At 46.1% G+C, this 26,401-nt stretch overlaps 1 protein-coding gene across 4 annotated transcripts in view; it reads left to right on the top strand.

Annotated features, from left to right (window-relative positions):
* The window catches only part of LOC102461919 (lethal(3)malignant brain tumor-like protein 3), a 75,947-nt gene extending 58,887 nt beyond the window's left edge, over nt 1-17,060 (top strand). For all 4 annotated transcript variants that reach the window (XM_089773486.1, XM_089773487.1, XM_089773488.1 and 1 more), the window contains 2 exons: nt 7,386-7,448; nt 12,294-17,060. In XM_089773486.1, coding sequence (XP_089629612.1) covers nt 7,386-7,448; nt 12,294-12,422 — 192 coding nt within the window. In that variant the 3' untranslated portion in view covers nt 12,423-17,060. The remainder of the gene's footprint in view (nt 1-7,385; nt 7,449-12,293) is intronic.
* The last annotated feature ends 9,341 nt before the right edge of the window (nt 17,061-26,401 follow it).

The raw sequence follows: 26,401 nt of genomic DNA, 5'->3' as shown, positions 1-26,401 counted from the left end.
CAGAAGGGAGCTCGGGATAGGGAATTGGGGTGCAGCAGCAGGTGTGGGATCTGGGAGGGAGTTTGGGTGAAGGAGGTTGTGAGCCGGGGCAAGGGACTGGAATTCTGGAGGGGGTGTAGGGCCCAGGAGAGGGTATGGGCATGGGTGCAGGAGTGGATTTGGATCCGGAGGGAGTGCAGGGAATGGGAGGGGTTTGTGACTAGGGGGCAGAGGTGCAGGACAGGGTGCAGGGATTTGGGTTGTGACCTGATGAGAGGGTTTATGGGTGTGGGTGCAGAAGAAAATGCCAACCTGGAGGAGGGGTGCAGGAAGGGGTTGTGCAAAGGTAGTGGGATGCTGGAGTTTAAGCCAGTATGCGGCTTCCCTGTAATAACACACTAAAGGTGTCGGAGGGGATGCTGGGATTTGGGTTGTGACCTGGGGCAGGGGATTGGGGTGCAGAGTTCCCTCTAAGCTGTGTGGTAGCACAGAGCACAGCTTCACAGGTGATTAATGAGCCCCACTCAGTCAGAGGCTCAGGGCTCCTTGCAGGGAGCCGACTGACTAGGTAGGGCCGATTAATCACTTTTGAAGCTGTACTGCCGCGCAGCTTAGAGGGAACACCGGTGCAGGGTCTGGGAGGCAGTATGGGTGCAGGAGCAGGAGTGCAGAGGATTTGGCTTGTGACCTGGGGCAGGGATGCAGGACTGGGAGCAGGGGGTTGGAGAGAAGGAGAGGCTGGGGTACCAGAGGCAGGCTCTGGCTGGAAGGTGTTTATCTATTCTAGGCAGCTCCCAGCCAGCCGCCCAGCTGGATTCTCATGCAGGCTCCTTGCCTTCCTTGCCCCCCGCATGCCACTCAAAATGGCCAGCTGTGGGGGCCATATGTTCTCTGCACACCCCTGGCGGGGTACATTCATAGAATCATAGAGACCTCAGGAGGTCATCAAGTCCAGCCCCCTGCCCACGGCAGGACCAATCCCAACTAAATCTACCCAGCCAGGGCTTTGTCAAGCCAAGACTTAAAAACCTCTAGGGATGGAGATTCCACCCCCTCCCTAGGTAACCCATCCCAGTGCTTCACCACCCTCCTAGGGAAAGAGTTTTTCCTAATATTCAACCATTGAGACTGCCTTTGCCACAAGCCTGGCCAAGACAGTTTCCATTGGCCAGTTTCCAGCCAATGGGAGCTGCGAGGTTGTGCTGGGGATAGGGGTAGCATGCAGCACCCTCCTCCCCCGTTCCTGGTGGGCTGGATCCAGCTCAGGCCATATTTTGCCCACCCCTGGATTAGAATGTCACATGTATCAGGTTGGATCCTTGCTTGTGCAACAATGATGAGCAGGCCTCCTCATTGGAGTATCAAGGTCTGGAGTCCCAGCAACAATCCTTCTGCTGAACATTTACCTACTTTTCACCAGTGAGGCTAATAGTTACAATAGGCATTCCCAGCCTCAGGTGTTACAACAAGGCATATCAGCTTCTGATCTAAATATCAGTAGAAGGATCCAATCTTGCAGTCCCTCCTCATCCAGAATTCCCATGGAGTCCATGAGATATATGTCCATGAAAATCAGGGTGTGCAATGTAATACAGGCTGTGAAGAAGATAAAGGCAGCAGGACTTAGTAGATTTTAGTGGGCACTAAGTAAAGCTGGTCTCTTGAAGCCTGGACTTGTTAAACCTTCCTATCATGTAGTTGTTGGTCAGCGGTTGGTATCAGGTGCCTCTGAACTCTGACCCAAAAGGATCCATTAAACTGATCTGAAGCTTGCAGCATAAAATTCTCCTTTAATCTGAAGCTAAAGTTCTGTTTAATTTACAAAATTTAAATTAAATACAAATAATGTATTTTAATCTCTAGTTCTGAGAGCATCTGAAATGAATGACTAACAGCCGTCTGAAACATCCATATAAAGGCTTGTGGTCCAGTCAAAAAGAGCTGTCCTTTGAATGAGGGCTCGTTATTTATTGAAAGCTTTCAAAGTGTAGTTAGATGGTAAGGGTGGGAGGGTCAAGTCTCAGGGATATATTAAAATGTGACAGTGTTTGAATTGCTCATTAGTTAATCCCATAGGAGATGTTAATACAAGAGGCTGAGGGAGATTGTCCTCGTGCAAACTGCAGCTGGATTATAAAGCTATTGTTAATACCAGCTCCTGTTTGTCTATTTTCACATGGCCTTGTCAATCCTACTTTAGTGTGTTATTACAGGAAAGCCGCATACTGGCTTAAACTCCAGCATCCCACTACCTTTGCACTTGTTACTAGTGAGATCTAGGCTAGAGGCAGTATCCGTTAGAGGAAAGGGGAGGTTAAATATGTCAGAATTAGGGAGATTTCAGTACCCTGGTATAAATATAAGACCTCATTGCAACCTTATGGAAGAATCCTTTATAGAATGTCATTATATTGAGTGTGTTCTCTAGAAATTACTCTGAAATGTATAGATCAGATCTCCTGTTTCCCACTCCAGCATGGAGAGCCGCAGATGGGGACTCATCCCATTGGCATCTCTGTCGTGCTCACAGAGATCACCACACATCACATGATGGGTTATATGACTTTGCCTGTGAGAAGGGTAGGTTGGGTTTACCTTCCTGTAGAAAAAGCCATAGAGCCCACCCACAAATATGATGATCCCTGGAGCTCTGCAGTAGGGATGTGATAGTGTAAGTGGTTAGCTGATGAGCCTGGGCTTATCGGTTAACCTTCACAGTTACATGCAGACCGCTCCCCTCCCCATGCTGCTGCCTCAATATCAGAGGCAGCAGCTGGGGGGAGCGGGAGCTGGTGCTTGTGCGGAGCTGGCTTTTAAGCAGGTTCTCTCCCTCTGAGCACCGATTCCCTGGGAGCCGCCTGCCCCCCGCACTGCTGCCTCTTTATCAGAGACAGAAGCATGGCAGGGGGAGGGAGCAGGCTCCACAGGAAAAATGTCAGTGGTACATGTTTACAAAAATGAATGCATTTTAACATCCTTGATCTGCAGAAGACACGGCCTGTATCTCTGAACCAGCTCAGGTCCCTGACATCTCCCACTGACAGTGTAGCTTCTCTTCAACCTCATTTTTGGCCATGCGTCATTGCTCCACCAGCCTTCCCTGATTCCTCACCCTACTCCTTTGCAGACTCCAGCAGCGGAGATCTTCTTCTGCTGGGTCAATGGAGAGAGGATGTTGCCATGAAGCACCTGAGCCCTTGCTCATGGAGGTGGAGATATCTATGTGAGGAGCATCCCCATCCATATACGGATGGAGTGGCAATGCATGCGCAGACATAGATCTGAGACAATGAGAACCTTTGAACCTCCTATCACTATGACAACTTGACACTCTCTAAACCGGGACTCTCGGGTCCAGCAACATCCATGGTCTGGCAGGACCACAGATAGTCCAGGACCAGAGAGTCCTGGTGGAGAGCTAGCACCTGGGAGCCCTGCAGGCTGGCAGGGCAGCAGAAGCCCGATATGCGGCAGCAGAGCTTCCCAGCAGGACAGTGGGAGCCCCATGCGTGGAAGTAGGGTTGCCCAGCAGGGCAGCCAGAGCCTAGCTCACAGAGGCAGCGCGCCCCAGCGTGGCAGCAGGAGCTGGGCGCTCAGTGGAAGCCCAGTGTGCAAAGGCAGCGGGACTGCCCGGCGTGGCAGTAGGAGGACACGTCCCTAGTCTGAAGCTCTCGGGACCTGACTTGTCCCGGATGAGGGATTTTGTCAGACCAGGGGAGGTCATTTCTGCTCTTCCCCTACCCTCCACTGGCTCCCTCCAGTCCTAGCCTGACTGCTGGCCTCCTGGGCCAGATCCCCGCTCTCGCTGGTCCATGTTTCTCTGTCAGCCCCCACTGCCCTGCTGGGCAGCCCCACCGCCTCGGTGCGCTGGGCTCTTGAGGTATGTCTAGACTACATGCCTCTGGAGACAGATGAAAATGAAGCAGCGATGTAAATAATCGCTGCTTCATTTCAATTTAAATGGCTGCCACGCTGTGCCGATCACCTGTTTGTTGGCTCAGCACACTAGTCTGGATGCTCCGCGGTCAACATCAAATGCATTTGTCGACCTCCCCGGTATGGCTCGTGGGATGAGGTTTACCGGGGAGGTCAACAAATGCCTTTGATGTCGACCGCGGAGCGTCCAGACTAGCACTCTGAGCCGACAAACAGCTGATCGGCTCAGCGCGGCAGCCATTTAAATTGAAATGAAGCGGCGATTATTTAAATGGCCACTTCATTTTCCTATGCTGGGTAGCCTAATCTACATGCCTCTGTTACCAGAGGCATGTAGTCTAGACATACCCCTACTGTGCACCAGAGAAGCTCAGCAGCCGTTGTGCATTCGCCTCCTACTGCCACGCCGGGCAGTCCCGCTGCCTTTGCATACTGGGCTTCCACTGAGTGCCCAGCTCCTGCTGCCACGCTGGGGCGCGCTGCCTCTGTGAGCCAGGCTCTGGCTGCCCTGCTGGGCAGCCCTACTACCACGCATGGGGCTCCCACTGTCCTGCCGGGAAGCCCTGCTGCCGCATCTCGGGCTTCTGCTGCCCTGCCAGCCTGCAGGGCTCCCAGGTGCTTGCTCTCCACTGGGACTCTCTGGTCCTGGACTATCTGTCGTCCTGCCAGACCATGGATGTTGCCAGACCAGAGAGTCCTGGTTTAGAGAGTTTCAATCTGTCATAGTGATAGGAGGTTCAAAGGTTCTCATTGTCTCAGATCTATGTCTGCGCATGCATTGCCACTATCGGCACGGTAGGGCACTGCATGCACTCTAGCCTCGGTTACCTCTTGGTTCTTCCAAATAACACTTTGAAGTATTTAAAGGAATGTTCCCTCTCTTAGGGTGTAAGTTGTTAAGTTTTTAAAAAAACCTTCCTCTGTGGCCCTGTCTTTCTCCTTGTGCCTTCCCACTCAACCTCTTCCATCTCCATCCGCCTACAGCCCGCAGACTCTCTTCAGAGCTGTTTCCTCCTGCCGTGGTCCCTGGACTCACAAGTCCTTCCCCTTCAGTCTCAACCCACGGCCTCTTTTTTGGTTTGTGCTATGGTTCAGGCAGGCTTTCCTAGGGCACTAGTATTCAGGATTTGGTTCCCATTCTGGGGAGCTGTTCCCTTGCAATTCTTCTCTGTCTCCTGACAGCTGACTTATTATGTTCAGGGGTATCCACTTGATTAACTCTAGCTCCCATTTCCAGTTTGTTTACTAGCCCCTTAAACATCTATTTCCTTAAAGGGTCCACATCATAGAACAGGGCTAGCTGGCTCTGGACCCCCCTTGCCCTTTAAAGGAGACAGACTACATTGTTATGTGTGCTATAACATGTAGAATAACATTTCTGTTAAATTCTGTAGCTCATTTCAGAAACCTATAGATAGGTCTTCATTTTTGTTTACACTTTTTAGAACTTTTCCATAATGGAAACTGAGGAAATCTCTGAAAACAACCTTGACTGCTTGATTCTCATCTCACAATTCAGAACCCCCCAGTTTCCTCTCAGTATAAGGTTTTCTATTTTATGTGGATCCTCTAAAACAGGGGTCTCCCTACTGATTCAGTAGTAATAGTTTTCTGAAAACAGAAGGAACCCTGTCTGCTTCGCTTCTGCAGTCTCATGGGAGCAGGAAGGAAGAATTGATACTTGTTAAATTCAGAAACACTAGGATCAGCAGGAGAAGGCATTTTGTATCCACTCTTTTTAGGAGATGATGGAGTTTGGCAATCAGGAGTTAAAAAAGAAAAGAGGAAATAGTATTTGACAGTGTCCCTTGTAATGGCTTGTCTATTTGTATTTCTGGGAGAAATGTCACATCTACACCAATTCAAGTGAACATGTCTTATGAAATAGAGTCATTCCCTCTAGGAAGCATCCAGTTAATGAGATGTTTGAACAGATTATGCCTTGATGTACATATCTTCCATGAACCATGGAAGTTAGAGATGAAAAAGTCATGCTTTGAGTTACCTAGTCTTATTTCTTTTCTCTACTCCCCATATATGCACTACATAGTCCAGTTTTAAATAACCTAATTCATGAGGCTTTCACCATCTCTCCAGAGAAACTATTCCACAGTAAAGCACATCTCCCCTTTAGAAAGATTTTCCTGCTATTCAAAACAAAATTAGCTTTCCCTTGTTTAATTCCATTGGTCCTAAGTATACTCCCTTGCTTCACCATAACTGAATGGTAATTCCTTTCTCTCTTCAGTGCTTCCACTTTTCACATGTTTGTAAACTGTTGTGTACTTTCCTCAGGCAAACAATACATTTGGGCTACGTCTACACTGGCCCCTTTTCCGGAAGGGGCGTGTAAATTTCATGAGTCGTCGTAGGGAAATCCGCAGGGGATTTAAATATCCCTCGCGGCATTTAAATAAAAATGTCCACCGCTTTTTTCCGGCTTTTAAAAAAGCCGGAAAAGAGCGTCTAGACTGGCCCCGATCCTCCGGAAAAAGCGCCCTTTTCCGGAGGCTCTTATTCCTACTTTGAAAAGCGGCGGACATTTTTATTTAAATGCCGCGGGGGATATTTAAATCCCCCGCGGATTTCCCTACGACGACTCATGAAATTTACACGCCCCTTCCGGAAAAGGGGCCAGTGTAGACGTAGCCTTGGGCTGTGTCTACACTGGGCTGCTTTTCCGGAATAACTTGCCAGCTGTCTACACTGGCTGCTTGCTTTTCCGGAAAAGCAATGACGATCTACTGTAAAATTGTCAGTGTTTTTCCGGAAAAACTATGCTGCTCCCGTTCGGGCAAAAGTCCTTTTCCGGAAAAACTATTCCGGAAAAGGGCCAGTGTAGACGGCACAGTAGGCTTTTCCGCAAAAAAGCCCCAATCGCGAAAATGACGATCGGGGCTTTTTTCCGGAAAAGTGCATCTACATTTGCCACAGACGCTTTTCCGGAAAAAGTGCTTTTCCGGAAAAGCATCCTGCCAATGTAGACGCGCTTTTTCCGGAAATACTTACAACGGAAAACTGTTTCGCTTTAAGCATTTCCGGAAAATGGTGCCAGTGTAGACGTAGCCATTTGGTTATCTAACTCTGGCCTCTTAAAGGGATATTATCTCACCTCATTTAAATGATCTTAATTTCCAAAAGTTCCACTTTCTGACAAAGTGCACTCTAAATCATACCTCCTGATTTGTTGATTGATTTTGTCAATCCTTAAAAATAATGTTGATGTTTTTATAAGGGCTTTTTCAGCAGGGACGAAACTGGCTGCTTATCCATGAAAGACAGTGGAATTGACTATCCACATGAGGTTGTCAGATGCACAGAGGAGACAAACTGAAAAAAAAGAGACTGTTGCTACCCTCTTTCACCTATAAACATTTCAGATGTAATTTGTAATTGTGATCAGCAGTATGGTTTTTGCATTGATGATTAATCTCTCCATGTTAACTGCATCATTTCCCTTATTTGTTTAGGTGGCTAACTTTGTCCAGCGTTTACCTGGCTGCAAGGAACAAGCATCAGTATTCAGGGAAGAGGTGAGTAAAGCCTGATTAAGTGTTGTCCTGTAGCACTGGAGGGTCTAATGCCAGCTGCATGCTCTTGCATTAGAAATGGATATGGAGTCATAGTGCCCAGTGCCTAGCTAAGATATAATTTCTGTTTGTGAAAAAGCGTGTGGCACTTCTGGGAAACTGCAGTAGCCTAGCCACTTTGCAAAATGAGCAAAACTTTCAAACTGGAGGGTGAATTAAAACTACTGCAATGCAGTGCACCTGCTCCTTCTAGTAATTTTGTTAATGAGGTCAGGAACCTGGGCATTCTCCTGGGGATCTCTGGCTGTTCCTGGATTCATTGGCAGCAGCCATTGAGGAGATCTTTTTAAAATCTGCAGTTTAGGAAGTTGTAGCCTTTCCTCTTGCCACAGTTATCCCTTCCTTTGTCACTTCCCAATTTGGATCTCTGCACTGTGCTCTACCTAGCCTTTTAACACCACTCAAACACACCAGACTTCAGAACATGGCTCTCTTACTTAGCAAACATTCTCCTTTGCTCTCTGGATGCTACTGGCTTCTCAATACATTTCCAAGTATAACTCAAGGTGAACGTAATACCCCATTTGATCAGCTTCCTTATTTGTGCCTCCCCTTTGCAGTGTGTTATCTCTGTATATATTTTAAAAAGTCACGCTGTGTCCCACCTATCTACTCCCTTTCTCCCTCCCAGCTCAAGCCCAACCTCGCTGCTTCCCCTTGCTACTTGGAATTGCTATTTTAAGACAAGCCCCTACTCCCCTTCCTCCACACCCACCCCACCAGGCTTTCAACGCCAAGAAACATGGCACAGTAGTCAGCAGGCCTCGCATCGCAGCCATGACATCCCAGGGTACGGTGCTTAGGACAGCAACCTGGGGACAGGCACTAGGAGCGGGGCTTTCAGCCAGGCTTATGTGCCAGCAGCAGGTTCTTGGGGGCTTCCCCACCACCAGGCACTTGGGGAGCCAGAGCAAGGTTCCCAGCTGCCCAGAGTCCAGCTGTCCCCATAGAGACTCACCCCCTCCCCTGCAGCTGCACTTATCGTGGCTGCCAAAGCACCCCCACGCTGCCTGGGGAAGCTGCCGCACTGACCTGTCTCTTCCTTCACCTCGGCTCCCGGTGGGCAGGGCTGGGGCAGTGAGCAGCGCAGGCAGGACTGCGTGGGGGAGAGGTCGGGACAGCCACCCCCCACACTGCTGCTTTCCCCACCTCAGCAAGCTGCAGTGCCCCAGAGTGCTGCATGCACATGGCACAGCCTGCACCACATGTGGGGCAGGCAGGCCCCCCTGCACTTTCCCGGCTGGGGTTAGAGCCGGGCCTGGCATGTGCTGGGAGGGGGGCAGTTAGGGTTGGAGAGGAGAGAAAGGGCCCAGGCTGGGGGGGGGGGCGCGCAAGGAAAGGACCCTGGCTCACGGAGTGATGGGGGAAGGAGAAGGGAGCAGGGACTTGGGCTGGCATGGCCACAGCCCAGCCCTCACCAGTGGCCACAGGGGGAGATCCTGGGTTACCCCCTGAGAGGGGAGTTGGTGAGCACAATGAGGAGGGGGCACAGCTCCCTAGTCTATTTCAATTGTAAGTTCTTGAGGATAGGGACTGTGCCTTGTCTGTGTTCTGCAAGAACATGCAGCATGTTCTGGGTTCTAACATAGTACTCATTGTAATGGGCATACTTTTAATTCAGAAATACATAAATGATGGCACCCGTGAGATGGCTGCATTTCAGTGGCAGGCAAATGGAAGTCATGCTCATAGTTATGTATATTTGTACATTTCATTCCATAAAAACAATTCAGGCTTGCAAAAGGTACTGTACAAAAAGGTAATATTACCACGGAACACTGCTTAACTGAACAGAGTGGGGGGCATGGAATTCATCCACATAAATAGGGGACTTTTTCAGTGGAACTGAGCACAGTGACATAATCTGATTTCTGATGATAGGAAATAAAGATTTAGATAAATGAGATTCTACTGGTAAATCTACTAATCAATCCACCATTCAAACCTTTTATATCTTGTAGCTAGAATTAATTTCATCTCCACTGTAGCCACTTCTTATGTAACCTCGTGCCTCTAGCTATCCAGAGGTACCCCACTACGCACCAGTCCCAGCTCCTGGCATAAAAGGGTTAATGTATTTTCAGACTTGTATTCAAATTAAATTGTTACGTTGAAATTAAAATCTTTTTAATAATGTTCTGAGCATTAGCCAGAATCTGGCAAGAATTAACATGTGAGTGACAGAACTGCTGAACTCCACTAGACTAGCCCATTAGAAGCTATAGTCGGGCTTGTAACTGCATTCTGTTTAGGTAAATAAATCTTGTTCAGGCTTTGGGAAAGAGAGGAAAGTGATGCTTTATTTTCTTATTGAGTTACCTTAGCACTGATGAGAATAAATTGTGTATAGGATTTGAGAAAGAAACCGAGTAGGATGGAACAAAGTGACACATACTGTACCATAGGCATTGATACTACATTTGTATCTGGGACTAATTCAGGAAAGGTCTCTTTAAAATAAAGTGACTTAGACAGTAACAGGATGAGTTTGAAGCAGTAATAATTGTATCAGATTCAAAATATTATGCTGAAATATACAAGTACTTTGCAGCACATTTTTTTTTCTTTTAGATCCATTTGGTTTTATTTAAGCAGCTCTCTGTTCACTTCCAGGCATTTCTAATGTTCTCATCACAGCAGTCCTGTACTTGAGCACCTTGCAAACATTCAAGAATTAAGCTGTGTGACCCCCTGTGAGTTAGGGAGTGTTGCTGACACCCCCACATTACAGCTGCAGGTAGTAAGGCGCAAAGAGGTGAAATGACTTGCACAAGATCATGCAATATTTATGAATAGGGGAATAGAAATAAGTTCTTTTCCTTGCTTTCATGATTGTCCAGTGTAATTAGACAGACCCATACTATTCAGCCAGTTGTTAAAATCCAGTAGATTTCCAGTTAGAAAAAATCCTAGGAATGTAACAATTGTTATCCTGGATCAGAAATGTTCTCACCTAGTCCAATACCCTATTTCTGATGTGGCCCAGTGCATATCCTTGTAATGGACATCTGCGGAGCAAAGTCCCCTCTAATCTTTTCCATCCACATGCAGAATATTTTTTATGTGCATGAGGCATGTGTGAATGGGCACCACCAGTAAACACAAAAATCCCGTCTGTGGGCACTCTGCTAATCAGCTGGGTGGCATTTGGATCTTTCCTGAGCAGTCACGCAATGCACAGCTTACAGGGAACACTGTTGTTGAGTAACTTGCTGTCACAGGATGGCCACCTGGAGAGTCCTTTCAGGCATTGATCACAGACCCCAATCACTCCAGGTTTTCTTTATATTTTTCAGCAGGCTACGGTTGTAGTATTATTTATGTGTGTTTACTTTCCATAGCCAGTTTCTCTGCTTCTTCCTAGGGAAGGGAACAGTACTAGCAAAAGCCAGTCCTGCCTTTCTAGACTCCCTCCTCTCTCCCACTTCCTTCCTGTCAATGTATATAGTCCCACCTGCTGCAGCTGCTTCCCTTTCAATTAGCCCTTCAGCTGTTGCTCTACTTAGTTAATTGACACCCTCTGTCAACTTACCTGTCTTCCAATTAGGTTCCAATTAATGCCAAATAATAAAATACTGGTGGGTATAAGAGTGACAGGAGATTGTTAGCGCCTGACTCAGCAAATGTTGTCATACTTGCCAATAATGGAAATGTCTTTCTTGCCTCTGTCTCTTAATGTTTGGCTTATGCCCTGAAGCTGTAGGAGTCAATAGGAATTATAAGTTCATCTCTGTAGGATAACTGTGGATGTTCTTGTTAATCAATATAAATGTCCACAGACATTGCTAAGATCTTGGACTCGGTAATGCCTGGTGGCAGTGAGTTCCACAGCTTAAACTTGTATTTTATAAAAACAAAAGATGTTTCCCTTAATCATTTTTAAATGTGATGCCTTTCAGTTTAATTGGCTGTTACCTTACACTTGTGTTACAGAGGAGGGCAAATGGGAGCAAGTACTTTATTTTCGCCATACCATTCATGTTGTGTATATCTCTTTCATCTCTCCTTGCTAAAGAATCTCATTTTGTGCCTTTGACGCCAATTTTCATAAATATATTTTGTTTTAAGTGAAGATTCCATATTTATCGGCAGAATTGTAGTTCTGAGAATAAGCAAGCTTTGAAACCGCAGGGAACTGTTCCTCAACTCTGAAATCTCTTCATCTGTGACCAAAGCATCCATGCAGATCTGCAGGTCTAGATCCTTCACTTTTCATTTTTGCCTTGAACAGGTTTAATGGGACTCCCAAGAAGCTCAATATAAAGTAGCTCTGTATAAACCACACCCATGATTGGTGTGCTTCCGAATCCTGAGTGCCGTCCTACTGGAGATTTGCTTTCCAGGATTTTTGAGGATTTTTGGAAGGGTTCCAGGTGTATTATTTTGTTTTCTGAAGAGTTTGTAGGATTCTTGACTGCAACCGATTTTTAAAATAGAAGCAATCCTTAGTCCACAATATAGTTCCTAATGGACATAACCTACTATCACGACAGGCGCCAACTGCACTCTTATCAGTAGTCTCGGCATAGGCACTTTCACTTCCAAAGATGGTCCCTCTGCATTAGGGTGGAGTCATGCTGAAAAGGGCAGCATGTGTAGGACGCTTAGCTTGTGCAGGTCTATTTGTGGATAAATGCAGGAGTTCAGGCTCAAGGCCTGTCAGTCTGTTTTCTTTCATCAGTGCCTAATACGTTATTTTTATGTTAATTGGAAGCCGGGAGGTGGGGAGAGAATCATGGAAGTTTCCTGGCAGTAATCTTCATTTTGTACTGTTTCTCTGTTCTACAGCAGATAGATGGGGAAGCCTTCCTCCTCCTGAACCAGGCGGACATAGTTAAAATACTGAGCATTAAGCTGGGTCCTGCTCTGAAAATCTACAATGCCATCCTCATGTTCAAATCCGCAGAAGAAGACTGAGAAGATCCCTCTGATGCAGGCCAAGAGGGGACAAAGAGGAACGGGGGGAGGGGAGACTCATCAGCAACCGACAGCTTAGTGGCCGCTTCACAAAGTGCTGAATAGACTGGTTCGCTTGTAAGCAGGGGCCTGATCACATTTCAAACTCACTTTAAGTGAAACCTATTGGAAGCATATCAAAGATGTTAAATCTCTGCCACCGCCTGGGATGAAGCGTCGCGTTAGGAAGAGATGATTATATTTTCTAATTGAATTTGGTTTTAGTATATTGATCTCTTTTTAAGATCTAGAAGAAACCTCCCATTTTTAAGGGGAATCCAGGGTGATATCATTACAGGAGCTGCTGTAAGCAAAACCCTATGAGCAAAATGACTGTTCTGTCAAACGATAGTGCCTGAAAGAGAGTGTTCAGTATGTTCTGTATGTATAAAACTTGAGGGGAGCAAAAGGAGGATGGATGGGTTGCACTTCAGAAGCAATTCACTTGAATTCCTCACCGTTAGGAATCAGCTGCTGAATCTTTCCAGACTGGTTCCACAGTTCAGCTTCTTGCTCTTTAAATGCTCTTAGCTAATGAGATGCCTACAAAGCAACAGAACTGTAAAATTGAGGGTCAAAACAGCTCCATCAAAGAGATGGTTTACATTATTTTTGGCAGGAGAGGAGCAAAGCTTTTCAGTTCAGGCTACAAGGCTCATATGACTAAAGACTTCAACACCCCAGGTTTGATAAAGGCAACTGAAGAGAGCTCTAAGATAGGCCAGTAACTGGAGGAACTTCTGTTTTAAGACAGGCAGTGATTGGGCATGGGCAGAGATCTCTACTGAAGGAGTGGAGTACGCTACAAGTATTTAGAAAAACGATCCTAGCTCATGCATTCCCAGGAGGGGTAGTTTGGACTATTGTCATCTCTAACATGAAGATTTTACTGAGAAATGACACGGTAAAGAGACCACTCAATTCACAAATACTCTCTAAGACCCTCTCCACCTGAAGAGCAGCATTATGTTTAAACAGTCGTGTTCAAACCCAGTTGTAGCTAACATGTTTGACCTCTTGCTGTGAACAGGACCCCTTAAAACATTAATTTTAGTTTTTGAACAGCAGGCAGGCACTGTGTTGGATGACTAAAGCTTGTCATGACACTGTCACATCCATGTTTCTCGGAGCATTCCAGCATTGCTGCAGGCAGAATTGCCAGAGAAGGCTTGTTGAATAAGGATTTGAATGGAAGGGAGACAGTGCATTTTGCAAGCCCAGGAATGCCTGGTGTCATTGACAAGTTGGGAACATGGAATTTTAAGTGGAGGCTTCTGCCAAAAGAGAATGGGAACTGAGCTAGGCAGCCACCTCTGCTTAAAATTCCCTACCCCCAACTTGTCGATGCCACCAGACATTCCTGGTCTTTCTGAGCATATTTTGGGAAGACAGGTTCAAGTAAAGGAACTAGCTTGTCCAGTATAAGGCAGGTAGTAATTGTATCAGGGAGGGGACATAGCATGGAGCTATGTCCGTGTGCAATACATAACAATCCATATACTTTGGTACCAGTGAAGTACTAGCAATATTTCCTTCTCTTCCAAAAGTCACAATGTAATTTTGGGGGTAGGCCTCTTGCTTGATGTCCATTATGTGACAGTTACACACCATTATTAATACACTGAAAATTCCTTTCAGTATAGCAGAAACTGGGGAAGTGATCACTTCTTCCATCCCCTGTTCTGTGTCCTACTGTGCCTGGAACAACCACAGATTATAGTTTCATCGCTGGCCAACCTATTCACAAGGCAGTTGTATATCAGAAATCGCTTGGGGGTTTATGTGCATGTGGGAGAAGGGGATGTTCAGGGGGATCCTCAGGAGCTTGGACAGGTTCTTTATTCATCCAGTCTCACCACTCAGAGTGAGCGCTTCTGAATGTGCTAGTAGTGCTGATGTTACGACCTGGCTCATGCTTGTTGCCCTCAGTTTGGACCAGTGCTGAATGAATTTCCCGGGGGACTGGATGGTGAGAAGATATGAACCCCCCTCCAGACATCACCAGAAAGCCCAGCTGTTGTATTTCACAAGTGTCGCTGCCCTAGTCCTAGTACCGCAACAGCTCAGCTATGAACTACCAACCTCCGTATAAATGCTTTGTGTGCAACTGTGTGACACAAATGTAAGGGCAACTATTGGTCTTCCAGCTGCACCGCCCCCACATCCATCTTACAGCTTTACCTTTCAGCTTCTCATGGAAAGGTCTCTGAAACCTTCACAAAGTAAAAAGTCCTTTAAAACTGTAAATAGAGCAGAATCCAGGCTGCTGAATCTGTTCTGTATAGGATTAATTTGTGGAGCAATGTGTCTCCCAGCTTTCTATTTTTGTATAAGGAGTTAAGGAGTTTAAGCCTTCCACTTTGAAGCGTTACTGTACGTGAGTGGTGGTAAGGGAGTCTGTATGATTAATCGGAAATATTAAATAACAGATGGTGTGCTGCATGCACCACTGCAGTAGAGTTTAGCTTTGTGGTGCTGGGTCAGATATGCACTTTATAAAATAAGGACTTTTCCAGGGTAATAACATGGGATAATCACCAAAGAGTGCAATTTCATTATCATATTCTGAACATAGTACCACTATGTAAAGAGGTGCTGTGGGGTGACTTAAATACAGTGGACTCCCTTTTATGGTGAAGCTTTTTATTTTATGGTAAATTTTACCCTAAGCAAGTGGTGCATCTCATGCGCTGACACTTCACATTCTAAGTGAGGCACGATTACATAGTGGTTCGAGCAGAGGAGTGAGAGGCATAACTCCTGGGTTCATTCCTGCTTATTCCACTGACTTGTTTGTGTGACCTTAAGCAAGTCACTTCATTACTGTGCCTCACCAGGATGCTTTGTCATTGTCTGATGGATCATGCTAGATGAGTGCAGTGTTCACTATGTCCCTGTTCCCAATAAGCAGGTCCATCTGATTTTCCTGTTTTCCTTCCTTCTTTTGGTACCCTCACTGGGAACAGCAGATCAACTCCTTGCAAGAAAGAAAGAACAAAAGAATGAACAAACATTGGTGAAACAATGAGGACTGCTGTCATTGAAATTGTTAATTTAGAGGGTTCCTAGCCAGCTGCACTAAACAAGAGAACTTGTACTTGCCTGGAGTTTATTCAAGCAGAACAATGGTGGTAGCTTCCAGCCAGGAAGGAGGAAGGGAACCATTTAGGGATGGAAGGAGGATGAATATGCTTCTTGTGCCTTTTTTTCTGATCTGGTAACTTTCTTCACAGAATAAGCAAGAACATGTGTATCTATTATTAGTTCCATTCCTTCCACATATATATCTATTTTCAATAAAAACAAAGAACTTTAAAATAACCATTCAAGATTTGAAATCTTTCTGCCATCACACTTCCAATAATTTCATTGGAAAACTAAAAAATTAAAACACTGAAGGTATGCCTACACTGCTGCTGGGAGCTGCACTCCCCAGCTCAGGTAGACAGAAATGCACCAGTCGTGCTCAAGCTAACACACCAAAATAGCATAGCAATGGGTTGCACGAGCAGCAGCTTGGGGTACAAATCTGCCAATACCCCCAGATACAAACTTGAATAGTTAGCTTTCAGCTGCACTGCTGTTTTTAGCATGCTAGCTCACATGGAGTTAATGCGTGTCTGTCTACCCAAGCTGGGAACCACACTCCCAGTTGCAGTGCAGGCATATTTTAGGAATTAAGGCCTCCACTTTTGTAAATGCTAGTCAGTATATGTGTCTTTAAGCAAGAGGTCAGAAAGCATGTCTTCGAATATTTGTTTGTTAGTTTGACACCTGCTTTTTAATTTCTTTTAAAGCAGAAAGCAACAAATTGTAGCTCTTATCACTTGATTTGGAAGTTTTCATGATCGGACAACTAAACAAGAAAAAAAAACAGCTGTCAGACTGAATTTTAGTCTAAAAAGACAACAGCAATTAAAAACGAAGGATAAGTCTGTTAGTTCCTATCATCACAGCAGAACAAATCATGACAACTTTTACACATGGACCAGCAAGGCAATTGGAAAGTATAAGATCTAAATGATTTCTCTTACATTTGTACAGTATGTTGCATTCTCATCCCCATTCCCTTTTTTAGAAATCCAAAATGTTCGTGTCTTTTTTTTAATCCCTCTTTGCAGGGAATCTTGTTTTCAAATTTCTGTGTCATCACAAATTAACATCCTTGTAAATTGATGGTAGCAAATTTCTGCTCTGGGTAATGAATCACATTAGAATTGGATGGAAGCATTTGGCATTACTGATAGCAAAATCATACAATGCAAGAAAAAGAATTCAACCTAGGAGATAAGCCAGTTCAGCTGTAGAAGATTTCTTGCCGGCTACTTTTATGCCCTGTTAAGGGAATGATACCACAGAAAGCTTTAATTTTTTTGACATTCTCTCCATCATGTGATGAGCTAGTTTATTTTCAGACTTCTATTACTTGAACTGGAAATAGGTCCAAAATGGGGACATTTCGTGAGGTTTTCATTTCAGTGTTTGAAAGTTGTTTGCTATTTAATGCTTGGAACCTTTTATGCTAGCTGTCCCTTGCTTGACACTGAGCTCCCACAGATACTTTCTTCTGAAAATGTGAATAAATTAATATAATACTTATTTCAGTGTGACTGATTCTTCCTGGTTTTTGACAACAGGGTCTGACACATATAAGTGTGGGTAAGAAAGTGGGCTTTATTTCTTGGCTGCAATCTTATGAACTGGGTGAGGGTCACAAAGAATCTGCTGACTTGAGGAATTACCATAACCATATTCATGAAGCAGCTTGAAGCCAAAGACAAGTTTCAGATCTGTTGTGAGCCAGGTGATAATCACAAGGACAGCACCTGCATAAATGGGAACTTGTGTCTACTGAGAGGTTAGGCTCTTGGGGGGTGTGTAGACTACTGAGTTTTGTCGACAAAAGTGGACTTTTGTCGACAAAACTATACCAGCGTCTACACTACCGCTGAGTTCTACACTACCGCTGAGATGCGATGCGCATCTCGTGCCTTTTGCGCCGTTTGTGTGCGCACGGTCCGGCTCCCGCCAGTTCCTCCTGACCGTCCTCGGACATGGACGGAGTGAGCACACTCTCGTCGTCAGTTCTGTCAGGATTTGAGAGATAAATTTGTTTATAGTTATTAGTCAGCAGTTTTGTCGACGCTGGTATACCTCATTTTACGAGGCATAACACCTTCTGTCGACAGAGTTCTGTCGACAGAAGGTGTTATTGCCTGTAGGGTTGCGTCTAGACTACAGGGTTCTGTCGACAAAGCAGCTTGCTTTGGTGACAAAACTCAATGTGTCTGGACGCTCTTTGTCGACAGAAGTTTTGTCGACAGATACTGTCGACAAAACTTCTGTCGACAAAACGCGGTAGTCTAGACGTACCCATAATTTCAGAACGTTTTGATATTTCTGTTCTTGCGACAACTTTAACTCCTAAAGTTTTTATGCTTGCCAGTCACCCAGTGCCACCCTCACTATCCTCAAGAAGTGCTGTGATTGAAGTACCTAATTTGTAACAAATTGGGGATGAAATGCTAACATCTCACATACCTAATTTCAGTCAGCCCAGCCTGGCATTTGTTCCCCTTCAGTTCAAAGTTCTTTCGTTTGCAATGTTGCAAACATTATGCATGAGGGTGCTCACATTCATCACAAATTAGCAGATCAGCAATTAGTTGCAGGATCTTCAGTTCTTGTACATAATGTTTTGATGTAGCTCAGGTGCCAAGACAGTCCCAAAGAGAAGTCATCTAAATTGAGACCTAACAAAAGAGGAGTTGAAGGTGTAGACAGTTGAGAGAGTAAAAAGAAGCTGGACCTGCCAAACTCCTTGTTTTGCACCCAAAACTTAAAAACATTCTGGCATTTTGAAGTCTAGGCATAACTTCCTTAACTGTTCCTATCAAGGTAAGGGGCTTGTAATATTCACATGCAATGCATTTATTCAGATATTTTTGTCTGCATAAGGCCTTGACGTGCTTTTTTGTTAAAATAACTAGACTTTAAACCCAACCAGTCAGTGTTTATCTGCTCAGTAACATCTCATTTTGCCGTAATGTATCATATTCCATCAAACAGCTTCGTCAAAATCTTTCAGAATACCTTTTGCCTCTGGTTCTGTAGACAAGTTTTATACCCATTCATAGTCCTGCAAGGAACAAAATCAGTATCCATATCCGCAAAACTGATTCACGTATATTCGCATCCACATCCACCAATATAAAGCAGATATCTGCAGATTTGCAGGGCTCTATCCATTCGCTCAAATACAAATTGTTCAGTTCAACTGCACGTGGAATCTTTTGTCCCAGTCTGATTTTCTGTTCTTATGCAGATGTGTGCATGTAGCTTACATTGAACCTGCTAAATGAAACAAGTTTTTGTGTTGGATTTTAACATGGTTGATCACTAATCTATCTAGACCTGATTCTCACTTACAGTAAAAAATCTGTATACCACTTTTCTTCTTTGAGCAGTGTCCTGTGGGTGCTCCACTGTAGGTGTCGGGCTTATCCTGGTGCCGAAGATCGGAGATCTTTTTCAGACGTAATCTGCCAGACCGCGCATGTGTGATGCGCATCTCGTGCCTTTTGCGCCGTTTGTGTGCGCACGGTCCGGCTCCCGCCAGTTCCTCCTGACCGTCCTCGGACATGGACGGAGTGAGCACACTCTCGTCGTCAGTTCTGTCAGGATTTGAGAGATAAATTTGTTTATAGTTATTAGTTAGTTTATATAGTTCTTACTCATATAGTCGTAGTCCTAGTTAGTTAGTTACAGTTGATACCGTTATTTAAAAAAAATAGTTTTAGTTAGTGTGTTACTTTGTTAAGTTAGGAAGAATTACAGTCCTCTCCCCTGTTTAGAGGACAAGAGACGTCGCTTGAATCATGCCAGGCTCACCTGGTTTTAAAAAGTGTGGCACATGCAGTGATCCAATGCCCACCTTAGACGGGCATTCACTGTGCATAGGGTGCCTCAGTGAGGGACATATTCCCCAGAAATGTCCCCACTGTTCGAAGCTCACAGCGAGAGCTAGAAGGGACAGGGAGATGAGGCTGAAAATGCTCTTGTCTGACAACGCATTACAGCCGCAAGAGACTGACTCCTCCTGATCCACGGACTCCGAATCCAGCAGACGCTGGCCCTCGTCGCCCAAGCCTACTCATGCGAAGAGGAGACACCCCTCACACGCCTTACTCCCAACATGTGTTAGCACAGGGACTAAGCCGGGCACCTTGGGCACAACTTCCATTTGCGGACCTAATAGGCACCCGCAGCCCATCGGCACCTAATCCAGTGCCATGAGAGAGTTGGCACCGAAAACGTCTGCTGCAGCTCAACTGGCACCGAGCCCTGAACCGGCACCGACATCGGTGCTGATAAATGCATCGGCACCAGCAACCACCCCAGCACTAGCCACCACGGCGCCAACCACACTGACACCAACAATACAACCAGCACTGCTACGCCATCTAGTGCCGGCACCAACAACTCAGTCAGCACTGACAGCACACTCGGCACCACTGCACCGACCAGTGACAGCACCGACACCCCATGCGATTCCACAGCAGGCACCTACCCTCATCTCAACCCCATCTTCGTCTTCACCCAAACAATTCCCAGTGCTGACAAAGTCTCGCCCAAAGTCCTAAAGCTACCATCTCTTTTGTCAAGTCCGGAGCACATTGAGTTTTCTGCATAGCTGCCTTTCGGTCTCTCATTGGCCTCCAGGGTCTTCTCGAAGACATTGCCAGTAATGACGGTGTACCTGCGACAACTGGGAATCATCATATTCCCTTACCTCGACTACTGCCTGATCAGAGCACCTTCTTTCAATGAAGCGCTCCACGCTACCAACATAACAAGAACCATATTCAAAGCTCTTGGACTCATAATCAACATTCCAAAGTCATCTCTCATACCACAGCAATCCATAGAGTTCATAGGTGCACGCCTCAATTCCACCAAGGCGCGTGTGTACTTACCCGTGAACAGATTCCAGGCAATCCAAGACCTGGTACAGGCTCTCTCTATCAGTCTCAGAACACCTGTACTCACCTGCCTACAGCTTTTGGGGCACATGGCATCTACGACGTACGTTGTAGCACACGCAAGGCTACACTTCAGATGCCTTCAGCATTGGATAGCTTCGATATATATGCCAAATGACCAAGATGTCCACAGGAGGGTCACAGTACCTTCTCACGTAAAGAAATTGTTGGCTTGGTGGACCGTCCCCGACAACCTGATGGACAGAATACCTTTTCACTGGCCTCAACCAATAATGCAACTTACCACCGACGCATCACTGCTAGGTTGGGGTGCCCATCTACAGGGTCAACAAGCCCAGGGACTATGGTCCACTCATGAGTCGCTACTACATATCAACCTACTCAAGTTGCAAGCTTTCTTCAACACGTTGGCACTTTCTTCCCCTGATCCATGGTCGGGTCATTCATGTCCTTACTGACAATACGACTACGGTATATTATGTAAACCGACAGGGTGGAGCTTGATCCTGATCCCTTTGCACGGAATTGGTGCAACCAGCACAAAATTTCAATTATCGCAGCGTACCTCCCTGGTGAACAGAATTCCACGGCTGATGCTCTCAACAGGCATTTCTCCATGAATTACCCAGAGGCGCTCCATACCATATTCCACCACTGGGGGTATCCATCTGTAGACCTTTTGCCACGCACTGCAAAGCAAAGTGCCCTCAATACTGCTCAAAAGCCAGGATTGGATGCAAGTCCTTGGGGGATGCCTTCCTATAGGACTGGAGTCATCATCTCGTGTATGCCTTCCCACCTACTCCCCTTATTCCCAAAGTTCTGGAGAAAATAGCAATCGAAGGGGCCACAATAATAATGATAGCCCTCTTCTGGCCACGAAAGATGTGGTTTCCTTACCTGTTTTGCATGTTGATCCACTCTCCATATCATCTTCCCAAACGCTACAACTTGCTGTTGCAGGATCATGGGCAATTGATACAATCCCAACTCGACCACCTCACTCTGATGGCCTGGTACCTAGTTGGTTCCAACAAACAGAGAATAATTGTTCCCAAGCTGCCAAGCTCATCCTGCTACATAGTAGGAGATCTAGCACATGTAACACTTACCTGCATAAGTGGTGACATTTCTCTTTGTGGTGCTCCAACGCAGGTGTGGACCCATACTTGGTCCCTATTTATCACATTTTGGTTGATCTTTTAGATCTTAAACACTCTGGCCTGACTTGTTCCTCTTTCAAGGTGCATATTGCAGCAATCACCGCCTTGTGGCATTCTGTGGATGGCTACTCTATATTTTCCCATCCAACAATGTAGAGATTTATGAAAGGGTTGGCTAATCTCTTCCCATACCATAGGCAGCCCACGGACGCATGGAACCTGGAGCTAGTTTTGGATGCCTTAATGCAACCCCCCCTTTTGAGCCTTAGGCAACTTGTGATTTACACACCCTAACAATGAAGGTGGTTTTTCTGTTGGCAATAACTTCAGCATGAAGGGTTGGGGAATTATCCACTGTCTTGGCATCACTACCCTACATGGTGTTTATCCCATGGAGTAATACTACATCCTCAACCAGCTTTTCTACCTAAAGTGAATTTGGAGTTCCACATAAATGAACCAATAGTTCTTCCCACATTCTGGCCCCACTCCTCAGCACACCATGCGTGTCTCCATACCTTGGATGCCAGTCGAGCGTTAGTGTTCTATATTGACAGGACGCAATGCTTTCAGAAATCTCAGAGCCTCTTAGAGTCCACTGTGGAACGTTCTAAAGGCTATGCCTTGTCGGCACAACATATATCCAGACTCATTCTCTTGTGTATAATACAATGTTATTCCTTACAGAACAAGCCTCTTCCACATACGCTGAAGGCCCACTCAGTGAGAGCAATGGCAACTTCAACTGCCTTCCTCAAAGGGGTTCCCCTACGAGACATTTGCCATGCAGCTACTTGGTCTTCCAGCTGTACATTTGCCAAACACTATTCTATTCCTAACATCCTTCTGACTGATGCAGCAGTTGCCCCTGCCGTCCTTTCCATGGCAGCAGGGCATTAACTCCGAATCCCACCTCCTTGAAGTAGGCTACTGCTGTGAACTCACCTACAGTGGAGCACCCATGGGACACTGCTCAAAGAAGAAGTTGTTACTCACCTTGTGCAGTAACAATGGTTCTTCGAGATGCGTGTCCCATGGGTGCTCCATGACCCTCTTTTGGAGTACCTTGATTATTATGTCTTTCAGACTCAGGAGGAACTGGCGGGAGCCAGACCACGTGCACACAAATGGCGCGAAAGGCACGAGACGCGCATTGCACATGCACGGTCCAACGGACTACAGCTGAAAAAGATCTCCAGTTTGCGGCGCCGGTACAAGCCTGACACCTAATGTGGAGCACCCACGGGACATGCATCTCGAAGAACCATCGTTACTGTACAAGGTGAGTAACTTCTTGTGATAGCTGAATCACATCCTCAGTGTGTGAGGAAACCCCTTGTTTTAAGCTGAAGATAAAACAGCAGAGTGGCTGTTATGGCCTTGTGCAGTGTCACCTAGTTATCCTTTCACATATAAGAGAACTACTCTTTTGAACTTTGTCCAGCCCCACATTTCCTCACTGCTTTATAGATCACAGCTAGCTAAGTGGTAACCAAACCATCTGTCTCAGACTAAAAATGTTTACACACCCTGCCTGTCCCCAGACTTCTGCCAAACAGTGCAGTAGTTATCGTAGAATCATAGAACACTAGAACTGGAAGGGACCTCAAGAGGTCATCAAATCCAGTCCCCTGCCCTTACGGCAGGACAAAGCACCATTATGATTAGCTCTGGCTTCTCTGAGCAGATTCTGCTGAGAAAATAGTAGATTGCATGAAAGGAGGGGCACTGCCAGGTTATGAGAGTAACCATACTACCTACTGGTCTGCATCTGCAGGGATCTGGAGGTAACATACTTCTTTACAGGAATCCCACCCATAGACAGAATGAAACACGCTCTCTTCACTGAAACCATCAGGAGCAGGGACACAAGTTGATGACTCATTCACTCAGAATTCCACCTGGGAGTTATGTGCAGAAAGAGTCAGCTGCTCTTAAACTGGAAACATGTGTTCTTGGAGCGTGATGTTTTGTGGAGCAACCTGGCTTGACTTTGATGGGCCCTGTTGAATTGGTGAGTACTATCCTGGTATCCAAGACTCATGATCCTGGCTGACCCTCACATCTTGGTAGCAGCAGTGAATAGCTGTTACTGCGTGTCTCCCTTGTGCCAGCCTCTGAATTGGTACAGGATAGAATCTCACCCAGTTTGCTGGTTGAATCCTCCTTTTTCTGCCCTCACTTAGGTGTTCGACATTTTCATGTTCTTAATCAGTCTGTTTCCACCAAGCATGGCCTGAATCTTCTCTTTTCCCTTCCCCATTTTTTTTCTTTTTGCGAGATTCCTGTTTATGTACTCACATGGGTGTGTGACACAGTGCTTTGCAAGTCTGTTAATGACTCTTAAATAAAGTGATAAACATCCACTCTCTGTGCATCTCCTCTGTACCTCACAAAGCATTAGACTAGTCTGTAAAATGCTTTGAGATCCTCTTATGAACAGCACTGTAGCTAGTGCAAAGTATTATACTACTTCATCGGCAGCCTGTGGTTGCTATTTGGGAATTGCTTTACTGAGTTGTCAGAGATGAAGCAGCACAGAGCTAGAACCTGTTGGAATTCTACCCTAAAGGCCTGACATGGCTACAGTTGCAGGCATATAGGAACATAAGTCCTGTCCCAGAGCAAAATCGCTGTGCCTAGCTAACATTGGGTTTGCTGAGAGTGTGTACATGCATTCCTCCAACTAGCAAATTCAGGATGCGACATGAAATCCAGCCTTCCCACAACATCTCTCTTCTTTAAAGCTTCTTGGGGCAGGTTGATCCTCTTTGATCTTGATTTTTCTGATCAGTGCCTGTGTAGGGGTGAATCCTGCAAAAATCTGGATCTATTGCCTCAAGATCAAAAAGGAAGCAGGCACATACATTTAAAAATATAATGAAAACAAATGAATTGTTCATCTCACGACTTCCCTGGGACCGTCCACTTGTTACTTGCACTCAATGTAAACAACAGTGTTTATTTCCAAGTTCTGGGAGAGGGATCTAGGTTTTAAGACTCTGAGCAAGCATCACTCTGTTAAAGTCACTTTACCCCTGCCAAAAATGTGCCCCTTTTTCTATTACTAGGGAATGCACTTCTGGGGCAAGGACTGCATGCTCAGCCCTAGAGTATGGATTCTTCTGCCCTTCCACCACCAGGTAGCTATGGTGAGAGCTTCCCCACCCTCCTTTGCCAAGGTGAGTTGAGCGTGATGTGAAGTGCTCATCTTGAAATAGGAGTTTGGACTCTCTGGGTCAGTGAGTCCTAAGTGTTTGTCTCCCTTGGGGACTGTGATGGGGGGGGGGGGGTTAATGACTTCCCCACTACACCTGCAGCAGGTATCAGCTGTGGAGAGGGAAGTTCAATGGAGGAAGCCCAGGTGAGTTGGGAGCCTGCCAGGAAGGAGGGCAGAGGTCCGCTTCTCCTGTGAGAGAGGAGAAAGACTGTTGGATGAGCCTCTCAATAGATGGGACAACTGGACCCTCGGTATGTCTACACCACAGCTGTTAGTTCGAATTAACATTAATAGCGGCTACACATACAAACATAATTCGAACTAGCAGAGCGCTTAACTCGAACTAGGTAAACCTCATTCTACGAGGACTAAGCCTAGTTCGAATTAAGTAGTTCGAATAAAGGGCTGTGTAGCCACTTAATTGGAACTAGTTGGAGGCTAGCCCTTCCCAGGTTGCCCTGGTGGCCACTCTGGGCCAAACCAGGGAAACTCTTCTGCCTCCCTCCCGGCCCCGAAGCCCTTAAAGGGGCATGGTCTGGCTACAGTGCTCGTGCCAGTTGCAAGCCTGCCAGCATCCAGCCAGCAGACCCTGCACCTGGCACGGCACGAGCCAGCCACCCGCTGCTACTCCGACCTCCGCCTCTTCCCAGGACCAGGCTGGCGGCTCCCAGGAGCCTGCCCGGAGCCGCAAGAGGTGGGTGCCCACCTGGTCTAGTGCGGAGATCGTGGACCTCATCAAGGTTTGGGGGGAGGCCTCCAATGTCCACGACCTCTGCACTAGACACAGGAATGAGGCCGTCGAGGGCAGGATAGCTGCCAGCCTGGCCACCAAAGGCCACATACGAACCCAGGAGCAGGTTTGCATGAAAATCAAGGTGGTCCAGTGAGACCCCCGACCCTGAGCTTAGAACATAAGAATGTCCGACAGCAGCCACCATCAGGTACCCCGGAGGGGATGGACCAAAGACAATGACCAAGTGATTTGTCTCATGCCATCTATCTCCAGCCTTCCACAAACAGAGGCCAGGGATACCATTCCTACCCCCTGGCTAATACCACTCCATGGACCCAACCTCCATGAATTTATCTAACTTCTCTTTAAACTCTGTTATAGTTCTAGCCTTCACAGCCTCCTGTGGCAAGGAGTTCCACAGGTTGACTATGTGCTGTGTGAAGAAAAACTTTCGCTTATTAGTTTTAAACCTGCTGTCCATTAATTTCATTTGGTGTCCTCTAGACCTTATATTATGGGAACTAATGAAGAACTTTTCTTTATTCACCCTTTCCACACCACTCATGATTTTATAGACCTCTATCATATCCCCCCTCGGTCTCCTCTTTTCTAAGCTGAAAAGTCCCAGTCTCTTTAGCCTTTCTTCATATGGGACCTGTTGCAAACCCCTAATCATTTTAGTTGCCCTTTTCTGAACCTTTTCCAAGACCAAAATATTATTTTGAGCTGAGGAGACCACATCTGTACACAGTACTGAAGATATGGCGTACCATAGTTTTATACTTCCCCTGCTCCTTCTTCCCCTGGCTTCCCCCTTCCAG

The sequence above is a fragment of the Pelodiscus sinensis genome, chromosome 26 (genome assembly GCF_052426305.1).
Source record: "Pelodiscus sinensis isolate ZL-2025 chromosome 26, ASM5242630v1, whole genome shotgun sequence".
Taxonomy (NCBI): Eukaryota; Metazoa; Chordata; order Testudines; family Trionychidae; genus Pelodiscus; species Pelodiscus sinensis.
Note: the sequence above shows the minus strand (reverse complement) of the source record. Positions and strands in the feature narration are given on the sequence as shown.